The 12,422-nt window shown below is 34.5% G+C and overlaps 1 protein-coding gene across 1 annotated transcript in view; it reads left to right on the top strand.

The window, feature by feature from the left end:
• Window positions 1–782: 782 nt before the first annotated feature.
• Window positions 783–12,422, top strand: part of LOC121412816 — a 34,907-nt gene continuing 23,267 nt past the window's right edge. Inside the window, exon 1 of the mRNA XM_041605576.1 lies at window positions 783–917. Coding sequence (XP_041461510.1) covers window positions 783–917 — 135 coding nt within the window. The remainder of the gene's footprint in view (window positions 918–12,422) is intronic.

The raw sequence follows: 12,422 nt of genomic DNA, 5'->3' as shown, positions 1-12,422 counted from the left end.
TTTACATATCTGGTGCTAAAATTTAAATTAACTTTGTACATTATGCATGTTACATGTTTGTGCTGTAAGAAAACTTGATTATATGACTTAAGAAATCCACTATCAAGATGTGTATATGCAATGGCAAAGAAACCATGTCGATATGAAAGTGAACTTGTGTACATTAGTCATGATGGATGGTTGCCAGGTAGGATTACACTGTGTTTATGTCTTAGGATTGGTGAAGGGATCGAGAGAAGAGGCAGAATTCTTTCATCTTGGAGACTACTGCATGGTGGTGGTGGTGGTGGCTTAGAAATGATTATGATATGGGGATTGGTTAACAGGAATAAGAGGAGGACATTGGGAGGGATGGAGAGAAAGTGGAATTGGGAGGAGGATGAGGGGGAGGAAAGAAGGAGAAGAAAGGTAGGAGAAGGAAAAGGAGGAAAAGAAAAGAAAGGAGGGAGGAGAAGAAGAACGAACGAAAGAAAAGAGAAGAAAAGGAGGAAGGAAGAGGGGGAAAGAGAAGAGAAGGATGGCGGGGGGGGGGGGGGGGAGGAACATAGCAGAAAGGAAAAGATACTGAGGGGGTAACAATGGTTCCAGTTAGGTAAAATGAAGAATTTAAATTTTCAATATTCATTGATATTGAGAAAATTGAAAATTTGCAAAAGATCAAGACAACTCTAGTTGGAAGAGGCTGATTCAAGTGGAATGATATATTAAGTACAATATATTGATATGAGGGAGAGGGAGAGAGATAGAGATGGAAGAAGAAGGAGAGAAATGGGATGATAAGGATGGATTATTACTCAGACCAGACGGCAATTGAAAAGATGGGCACTCAGCCACTCACCCCAACCTTAGCCTTCTATGTCCCTCCAAAGAGGCCTCCAATCTCTCAATATCAGCACTGGGCAGGAAAGAAGATCACAGTACATCCACATCTTCATTAGTAAGCAAACCACTCCACAGACACCGACACAGAACACTATGCATGGGACTGTGCTTTAAGTATTGCAGTACTTGCCATATAGTTGTTGACATTGCATCCCCATGTGACTTCTCCCTATGATATATTGTTTTGATTGGATGTTGATATGGTGAGAAGGTCCCAAGTCACCAAGGATCCAGGCTGAAGCCATCTTGAAATGAACACAGAAATCCTGCAAGGGAATCACAAGGAAAATTCACACTAGCCCAATTGAAAAAAAGAGTAAATTACACAAAAATGTTTAGATCTAAAAACATTTTATGATTTATTTTGTGAATTTTTACTTGTCAGATTAAGTTCTAGTAGTTCTTTGCATGCAGCAAGAATTTCATATGTCTATATGCAAGTAATGTGTATTTTTCTTGCCTCATTTCAAAAGTATTTGTGATTTGTTATAACAAAATTATATCTTGCAACCTTGGAGAAATTACTGTGAAGATTTTTTTTTTCAATTTTGAAAAGTACACAATAATCTGTAGGTATTTCATTACATTGATCTGATTATTCCCTAGTACCTTGCTTTCACATTGTAAAAATATGTGGTATTTCACAATTTTCTGACTGGAGAAGTTATTTTCCTGATGTGGCTGGTTTGAAAGTGACATTGAGGAGTGAGAAGTGACAGATGGAGATAGGTGAAGAAGATTAAGGTGAAATAAAGAAAGAGAAGATGGGTAAGATGCCCTGTGAAGGAGATTGGGTTTATAAAATGAATGAAGGAAGGGGAGTCTGTATGGTGATAGATTTGAAATCATGATTGTGAATGTAGTAGATTATGAAGAAGGGGGGGGGGTGGAGGGATGGAGGGGGAAGGGAAGGGATGAGGGAGGGGAAGGGGAGGGATGAGGGAGGGGAGAGTAAGAGGGGGAGGGATGAGGGAGGGGAAGGGGAGGGATGAGGGAGGGGAGAGTGGGAAGGGGAGGGATGAGGGAGGGGAAGGTGGAAGGGGAGGGATGAGGGAGGGGAAGGTGGAAGGGGAGGGATGAGGGAGGGGAAGGTGGAAGGGGAGGGATGAGGGAGGGGAAGGGGAGGGATGAGGGAGGGGAAGGGGAGGGAAGGGGGAGGGGAGAAGAGGAAGGGGAGGGATGAGGGAGGGGAGAAGGGGAAGGGAGAGTGGGAAGGGAAGAGAGATGGGAAAGTAGGAGGGGGAAGGGGAGGGAGGGGAGAGTAGGAAGGGAAGGGATGAGGGAGGGGAGGAAGGACAGAGGGTGGGTAAAGAGAAATTTACCTGTTCTTATAATTCGGCTGTGAACGGATGATATTGAAACATTGATTTTTGTTTTAATACATAGAATGCATTTGAAACTTTATAAGCGAAAAACAATAGGAACAATGGTGTTATATTGTGTCCAGTGGACATGATTCACCAAAGGACACAAACACACATCCACCCACTTGTTTCAAACATGGATCAACATTATATGAAAAATACTGTTCTACCAGTTGAGATATACCATAATCTTTGAAAGAAATGATTTGGATTTATTTGAATTTATTACCAACTCTCACTGTCAAATATTACATGAAACGGCACATCACATGTGAGCAAATTTGATAATTGGAGCTAACATATTAGAACATCATTGATAAAAAAGTGAGAAAATGAGGGAAAAAGAGTATTCAAGTGAAATAGATATAAAGAAATCACAGACCTTAAATGGAGAAACTAGACCGTATATATCACCATTGAGCGTTGAATTCCTGTGCTGTTTCATGGAGCTTTTCTGGTTGATCCACCATTATTGTCTAACAGTAAGGATGGTAATGCAAGTTAATCCAAGCTAATTTAGCCAAATCAAAACAAGATTTATTTTCACAGCTTTTCTACCACTGGGCATTGTCTAACCTCAACTACATAGGAATCCTTCATGATTGTATACCTACATATTACTTGTTTGGGTGGCCTGAACATGACAGGTCATGAACTCGGCTCTTCTGAACCGCATATTGTATGTTCAGAATAAAAAAAAGTGTTCATTTTGTGTGAGCTGGCTGACAAAAGTAATGCGTATACTCATTTTGACGCAGTATTTATCACTTATGAAAAATGACACTGGAATATCCTGTATGGAATTATGGGTTGTACAAATGATTTCAAAAAATAGTAAAATTGTTATTTAAAATAAAAAGCTTAATGTAGAATTATTTACAGCTTGAAGCTCATTCAGACTGAGCATAAAGTGCTGCAGTTATAAAATTTTACAGATAAGTATACTTTGTACGAAACTCGTGAGAAACAGGTAATATTTTTGATAGTGATGTACTTCCAAAGATTTTTGAATGCAGACTGCTGACATCTTTTTTGAAATAATTTTCTTCCGAACATTAATTCATTGTACATTTTCATTTACTAGAATATGAAGATCAAATAAGTAATGGGAGACTTTATTCACCTGAAATTTATTGGGAATGGAATGGAAATGAGTAGTTAGATGAATTTAAAAGGCACATTTATGACTGGAATGAATTATTAGTCGTAACTATCTGTAAAAGTGTTCATCCATTTCAATAATACACCAATCATGTTTAGATTTTTTTAAATTTATGATTGTAATTATTCATAAATTACCAATTTACTGTTACTCCAAGTTTAAATTACATACAAATAGGCAACATGGGAGTGATTTTAGTGAGGTGTAGTAGAGTACGATCACATGTGATAAGTCATTGACATCCCAGAGGTATCATTAGTATACACACATATAGAGCAGAGTTGTTTAAAGATAACAGCCGGTTTTGTTCATGAGGTTGAATTATCAATTTCTAATCACTATAATTCAGAATCTTTGTATTCATGTGTTTAAGAGGCAGGAGATATTCTTTATTTTAGCAAACTGCTGCTAACTGTACAGTTAAATGATATTATTGCTATACATGTCATGTACATACAGGGTACTACTTCTACGTCTACTGAAGATTGAATCCTGCACTTCATTGAGTTCAACATACATGTAGACATAAAGGTTTTCAATTAAGTGGGATTAAGTCGGAATCTGAATTGATTAGCAATGTCGGGCAGATCTGCGGGTGGAGGGGGGGGGACAGTATTTTTGGGGCTTTCTTGGCAGAAAATGTGTGTAAACTACTCCCCCCCCTCCCCGTGATGTCAATCCTGGATCCACTCCTCAGCAGATCAATAATAATACTACTAATAATAGGCATTTATATAGCGCCATCTATCTAAATATATTCTATTCCGAGACACGTTTAAACTTTATGTTACCATTTGCCACCTGGAATTTTATCATTCATTATCTTAGTAGGCCTATTAGAATTTTATTAAATATTTTGTGTTTTGGTGTTCTTCTCTGTTTATTTTGTCTTTGTAGTTGAACTATCATTTTATGCAAACTGTCTACAGTAGACATTTTTTTAAATTCAATTTTATGTCCATGTACATGTATAGCCTGGTTTTTTCCCAAAGAACAGGGTTCTCAAAATACTGATAGTCGGCTTGGTATCCCATCATTGAGGTAGAACTGAGTCAGCAATAGTAGTATCAATAATGGTAGGTAGTACAGAAGTATTTAGCTTGTCACATTGTATCTATCATCGGACCATCCATCCTGACCTTCCTTTGATGCACTGGGCGGGAGATGGACCAGAAACTTGATTAGAGATCAATCGTGTTCACACTAGCCTTTTTAGCCAAGTAAAGACATAACTTTTACAAAAGCTCCTGGGAATCCCCCCCTTTAATACTTCATAGATCTTTCATAGTTGTACATAATTGTTGAAAAGATGGGCTTTCGGAACATGTAGGTTCTGGTTTGAGCCATTATGAGGGTGTTGGATGTCATTTGTTGTCGGAGTCCTAGATAAGACCCATATCACCAAGAATTTTCTTTAAAGAAATAATAGTCAATTTATTCAAGGTGATCTCTTTTGGAAGTTGGAAAAGGCTTATTTGATATTGATTAGGCATTTGATTTCAAGGAAATAGGTAGCAATATTGATTTACATGCACTATAAACAATACTGATGAAAGAGAACAAGGAATGTTTAAGATTCTTACTCCCTGAAAACAGTATCACAGCCTGTCGACCTGATATTTTGATATCTGTGAAGTAGAGAAATGATTTGAGCATGAGCATTTTTCCACTTGTCAGATACTTAATAAAGATATAATTTCATTTCAATTTTCCAAGGCAATGGAAAGACTGAGTTAAATTAGAGGAGTACCGATGGAAAAACAGGCTTGTGTAAATACATGTAGCCCCATGTAGTTTTAAATAGTAATGAAGAAGGTTCACATCAGGTCACAGAAACATGAGAATCCAACTCTGCATCAGTGGTTGTCTAAAGGCAGGTTTCATTCAATTAAATTCAAATCTGAACGCAGCCCCTGGACACACATTGTCACTTGGTGGGAGCTAACTGTAAATTGATTGAACTTGAATGTGTTCATATTACTCTGCAATAAAATGAAATGTGATATAGACAGTACCTTTGGAGTATCCCACGATTCATTTAGCAAAAGAATCCAGAGGAGATGTGTCCATACTTATACTGCTTTGAGCAGTGCGTTCATATTGCCACCCAATAAAATGAAACATACTCCAGATAGTACCTTAACAGTATCCCATAATGCATTTAGCAAGAGAATCTGAATGAGGTGTTTCCAAACTTACAATATGGAAACAGTGAATAAAAACATTTTACATTTAGTATTCACATGTCTGTATTAAAAATACAAAAAAAAAGCAAAACGGATGGATAGCCCATTTTCAGTCCAGTCGACATGACTATACTGTTCTTCCATGGGGTGAATGTATAGATAAAAGAATGAATAAATAAACATTTGAATTATAAATAAATCATGATTAAATCATCATAAATGAAAATACCCCCCCACACACACACACATGAGATTAGTTCCTGAAGAGTATATGAATTTAATATGCTTAAATATCATTTTCATATTTTCATAATATACAAAGTTAGGGAGTGGCAGTGCATCCATCATTACAGGTTGATTATTCTACCATACTGGTATAGAATATTACACAAATCACTTACGAATCAGGAGGGTATTTATATATCGGAGAAGAAACCCTTCTGCTTCAAATTATGATATGTAAAATGGATTGTAATCTGATGTGAACAATAAACTTTATATGATAAGAGGGTGTGTGATGATTGATAACGTCTTGAGATCATCATTTCAGAGCTAGTCAAGAATGCTTCTCTTTCCATCTAATTACGTTTGGAGTTCACTTGCGGGCCATTCGATATGATTTTCTTTCTAGATTTTCCCTTTTCTTTCTTTGCTTTAATTTTTGTATGGTTCATTATTAAATTTGACATGAAGGAGCCGGTGAACAGTAAGTGGATAAGAACTCCTTATGTAGGTATTTGATTATGTTTGATGATTTAGGTTTGACCCCGTATTTTGTTTAGCTCTAGAATATTGATATTCAAGGCTCTTCTAAAGTTGTCTTTTCTGAATGAAACTCTTCACGATGTTTCATTTAAAGAGAGGTCACCAAAAGGGTTCCTTTTATTTGCTAGTGTTTGCATTGAATAGTTTGCTGCTTTAGTATGTAGTAAACCGAAACGTAAATTTATGATCATTCATCAAACAATAAATTGCTTTGAAATGGTATTCATGGTTTATGCCTTGTGAAGAGCAGTATATTTTTAGATGAATCAGAATATTCAAGAATAGATTCAGCTGGAACAGGTTTTGTGTTTAACTCATTGATTTTCTTAGGTTTAAAGGAATGATCCAGTTCGCTTTTCTCACAAATTGAAATAAGTAAATAAAATTGCTTATCATAACAAGCTGTTATAATCTGAATGAGATGAATACATTACTATTCATAGCAGTGGATATCTGTCCTACACAAATGCAATGTTTTTATTCTTTCATATTTAAACATGGGATTTAATTTGAATATACTAAGAATTCATTTTTAAATCTGAAAAGATTAAAATTCAAATCTATAAGCTTTGAATTCAAATCTATCAGCTTTGAATTCAAATCCATCAGCTTTGAATTCAAATCCATAAGGTTTAAATCTATATATCTAATGTATGGCTGGTTCTATTCTCAACCACTCTGGCATAAATCCTTGAACTTTATACTCTACAGCCAGCTATCTATGCTTGATTTAAGGCTAACATGTATCTTTGATTGTCATCTTCTATACATCTTTCATACATCACACGTGGAAGATATCATTATGAAGAGGGATATGCATCGATTTAGTTGCTAAGGCAAGGATGATCGTTCCTCTGACGATGTAAGAGTGTGGGGGCACTATGTGGGTTATACCTACATGCACTAGTACATGAATGTTGAGATGATGACACAATATAGTGTGATGGTGTCATGCGGCATGCATCGTGTGATACAAATTCATTACTAATTCATATCTTATCATACAAGCATGATTTTTTTTCAACTCTATTATTGAAAGAATTAGTTTACCAGCCTGTAATGATTGTTTGACCAACCGGATAATGTATTAACAGATTAAGCCTTTAAATATTTTTTTTTATTTCATGCTAATCAATAAAAGATCCTAATATGAATCCTTTGAGTTTAAAAAAATTATTGGGATTTCAATTGAATTAAGAGTTTGACTGTTCTTTAAACACAGCCAACCTCGATTAATTTCAAATCCCAGTATGTAGCTTTAAAAGTTTGTGATATTTAATGCAAATATGTTTTTTTTTTGTGTGTAAATATACGGCTGAAATGTACCAATAACAATTATTGAACAGTGGCCTTAAAACAAAGTGTGTATTGTCTTATCAAGATTTTATACAAATGTTTCTTTTCTTTAATTTTATTAAGATTTGTTGAAATTACATTAAGTGTTCTTTTATTTTTCATCCTAAATATTCAGATAAATGTATGGAATGGCATGCCAATAATGGTAACTTACAATATTACTTGCACTTTGCTTCAAATTGTAGACAGAATTATTCACATCACATAGCAGTTAAAGATTTCAAATCATTTATGACCATGAAAATCAGGCATTTTACACAATAAAGATTTTAAGAAATCTATAGAAATTACCCTTTTTTCTAAATACAGAAGGAATTTGATTCCTGTCACAAATTAGACTATATTGCTCACAATTAGTTACAAATCAAGAATGACCACAAAATAGCTCAGTAATTTAGTGTTAAATGACAGCTTTGCACTCATTAGCATTTCAAGTTGTATTTCAATTTCATAAATGCATTAATTCTCAATTAATTCTCACATTAAAATTAAGCATGATGAAAAGCTTTCTGCTTCTAATGTGACCCTGACGATGATTCATAGTAATTAGGGGTATGGGATGAATATCACTTTTTGGTGATAATCAAATTTGAGCAGAATGTGTGCAGTAATTGATAAAAGAGGGTATCCGTTTGATAAGGAGCAGAACAGATAGATGAGTCATTGGTTTGATATGGATAACATCGGGCCTATACCTGTTATTCCCAATTTTCATCCTTAAAAATTCTTTTAGGGTATTTTATTGCATTTGCATTTGTTTTGGTGATGCAATATAGCTAAAAATAATTTCAAGATTATATGATGATAAATTGCAGTGGATAAAAGACCCTATGTATTGTTTTGTTAAAGATAAATACCATTTGTGATAACAATCTCAAAATGAGTTTGAGCAGAATCCAATGAAATGACAACCAAAGTGTTTGTATGTATAAATAAACTATGTCACAAATATCTCTGGAAAAAAATGTGAAATAGCTGAGAAAATGAGCAAAATAAGCACGTAATTCCATCAAATGTCGGGCATTGTTTGAAGCAATATTAATACACTGTCCCATATATGCTTTTCTGTGTTAGAGAACAACAGAATTATTGATTTTGAGCCAAGATTTCATGATTTTTCAAAAGATAAGCTTACAATTATTGTATCAGATCTAGATGTATGATAATATTTTGACAATTAGCCTTGGTTTAAACTACTTCCTCATGAAATCATTGCTTGCTGCAACTGCTGTTTTTACCTTTGGCATGAAATCTTTCAAATTTTCTCAAGCTATGATCATGTTGACTATACATAATTTGCCTTGACTGTCCTAACATGAATTATATGCTTCTTGAAGTTAGCCAGTATTTTCTTACCATTTTATCATAATTAAACATGACATTAAAGGGTGCTCTAAAATCTAAATCTCTTTTCATAATTAGACCAAATTAAATGCTCATTAATTATTTTCAGGGCTGTGTACAATTCTGTTGCAGCTTTTCATATCATTTTTTTCCATGAATTAAAATTCCCCAATTGCTATGTGCTCTGTAGCTTGAAGCATTTTTATAGGCATTTTCATGACATCAATTTACAAATTTAAAAAACATAGAAGATTATTTTTTTCTTGAATGTTGTGTGTTTTATGGTGGTGGGACATGAATGCAGAATAGAAAATGAATTTAATTTTGAATCAGCAAAAACATAAAGTACATTGTACAATGTAAAAACTGGTGTTAAAACTGACACCAATTGGTGTTTATAGAGGACCACACCCTGAGGTGTTAAAATTACACCCTAGAGATTAAATGTAACACCAAAGAGTGTAAATGTAACAACAAAAGGTGTTGTAATAACACCTATAGGTTTAAAGGTGTAAAACTAACACCACCAATTTAACACCGGTGTAAAATAACTGGTTTGGTCCTCTATACTACACCAGTTAACACCACAGCTTTTGCTGTGTAGTAAAACCATTAGAAATGGTGATGGGAATAGATATGTAGCAATGAATCATTCTTATTTTGGTATTGGATTATCATCACTTAGCAGTAGAAGTGATATGCAAGACTAGTATAGAAGTACATGTAGCAGCAGTAGTTATTGCAATAGTCATGTAGATAACCAAACAGATGTAGTAGTAGTAGTAGCAATAGTAGTAATAGTAGTAGTAGTAGTAGTAGTAGTCATAATAGTAGTAGTCATAGTAGTAATAGTAGTAGTAGTAGTAGTAGTAGTAGTAGTAGTAGTAGTAGTAGTATAGTAGTAGTAGTATAGTAGTAGTAGTAGTAGTATTGTAGAAGTCATCGTAGTTATCATTGTTGTAATCGTCATATCGACTGGTTAGTGGCTAGTCAAACTTCAGATTTCATTTAAATCCTAAATATTTATTTACAAATATCAAACAATTTGAATTCAAATATGTAAGATCTTAATCCAGTGTTCTACAGTATGTGTCACTGACCATAGCTGATCTGGATTTATTTACAATCCATATAATATTCAGCATTATATTAGAAGAATGCCTCTTATCTTGGTATTATTCTCTTGGTATCGAAACAGATATTAAGCTTTCTCTTTTATCAAGATTATTTTCAATTAATCACTGCTGTCAGTGCTGTGTTAGTTTCTCTTTACATTATTTTTCATAGGTTTTAGCTTTTGTAGGAAAAAGATGAACTATTGTTTTTGTTTATTCAGGTAAAAAAAGTGATAATGCATTTAAGACAATTTTTATTCTAATAAGTGAATTTGGTGTTAGGTGTGAACTGTGAAATCAGTATTTAATTGCACTGACTTTTGAAAATTATATATACTTAAAAAATGAACTTTGAATTTGATAAGAATTGATTAAAAAATGCACTTGAGATGAAATTGATGTGGTCATTTCAGAAGTCCAGTATATTTTGGACATGGTGTTAGCCTTTAGACATCCATCATCATTGCAGATGGCCCGCACATTAGGGTTATTACTGACCACTCCAAGGAAGGATTTGTAGTCTCTGATATGGATTTAGAGGATAATAGTTCTTTATTGCAATTTAATTTGTGGATTGTACAAGGTCGATTGACATGATGCCTGTAATTTGTTGCATCATGGGTAAAAGACGGGAGGGCAATTAGGCTTCATATAGAGTCAGACATATTATTAGGTGTATGGCGAGTTCATTATCAGTTTTCAGAATTCTAATTATATTTCAACACAGTTTATGAGTAAGGTGCTATAGGCACATTATTTTCAATTAACAGGAAAAATATGGAGTTTATTGATTTTCTTTAAGAAGATAATTCAGATTGTTGTTGACCTTCATATCATCACCACCACCATCATAATTTTTTCGTCATCATCATTACCACCACCACCATCAACATCATCATCTCCGCCACCACCATCACCAACATGAAAAAGGTGATTACTCAAAGACATTTCTCAAATATTGAACGTGTTTTATTTTTGTAGCTATATTTGCTCAACTTTTGATATTTTTTTAATGCTTTAATTTCATGGAATATGAGACCAAAATAATTGAAAAGGACCACCATGATTCGCTTATCATTTCCAAGCCGAGTCAGTGGGTTATAGTGTTGCCTGTCTAATATAATTCCACTGGTTACGTGCTATGTTACATGATAATGTCAAGTGTTACTGTTGGTCAGATCTTTGCCATTGGTTTTAGCCACTATAAACATGTATTGATGCCTTGTGGTGTGAATCTAGGCACATCAAGAACGTCTTGAAAACGTCATCTCCATCCGCGATCAATAACTTCTACTGTGGCGGTCTGTCCACGATCTGAGCAAGGGTTTTTGTTGTCACATATAGACTCTTGATCATTGGAAATAAAAATCTTTTACCTTTATCATTACAATCAATAATCAGCTTTAAAACTTATACTTATTTCCTGCATCACTAAAAACAGTTTATGTCACAAAGTTGATTTTGAAGAGAGAAAAAAAATTGAAAGTCCGCTCAAATTGTCACACTGATTACATATACCGTATCCGACAAAAGCATGTACATTCCTCATGAAACAAGTAAATTTTTAAGTGCAGCTCTTCACCAAAAATGTTTTCTTGAATTCAAACAATAATTTAAGAATAAAGAAGACACCAATAAAACCTCATTTTTATGACCATGATTAATTTCTTCCTAAGGACGCTGCATACATGTGCAATGCTTCATTTTCCATTGGTTGTAAACAATAAATACTTGCTAATATTTCAGAAAAAATTTTTTTTGCCTTAACTTTGAAATGTTTAAGTAGGTCCCATTGACCATGGCTGCCATAGTATCTTCTAACCTTACTTTACCTGCATACCTTATCCGCCATTGCCGTATGCACCCGTCATATAATGACATTGCCACAGGCTATGTATGATCACCTGTACGGGACGACGGTTTGCGCAATGGTTTATTTTTCTGACCAATAACCATCTCAAGTAGTCTATTTTCGTATCTCTCTTGACACCCACGTCCAGCTTTGATTCGGCCAAAATGACCATAAGTGGCTTTGTATCTCAAGAATTGGCATTTTCTTGTTGTTCATACGAACGTCAACAGATGATCTCCAGGGAGTCAGGAGAGCAATTTAAAGATTACAGAAATGATTAAAAAGTGTTTTATATCCATTTGAAAGTAGTGGTTTCATGAATCTGAATGGTAAACAATCCAAAATTTCAGAATGTAAGGTTTATCTGTTGATAGTGTTTGTGTACTTTTGTTGAAT

Source organism: Lytechinus variegatus, chromosome 4 (genome assembly GCF_018143015.1).
Source record: "Lytechinus variegatus isolate NC3 chromosome 4, Lvar_3.0, whole genome shotgun sequence".
Classification (NCBI taxonomy): Eukaryota; Metazoa; Echinodermata; class Echinoidea; order Temnopleuroida; family Toxopneustidae; genus Lytechinus; species Lytechinus variegatus.
Note: the sequence above shows the minus strand (reverse complement) of the source record. Positions and strands in the feature narration are given on the sequence as shown.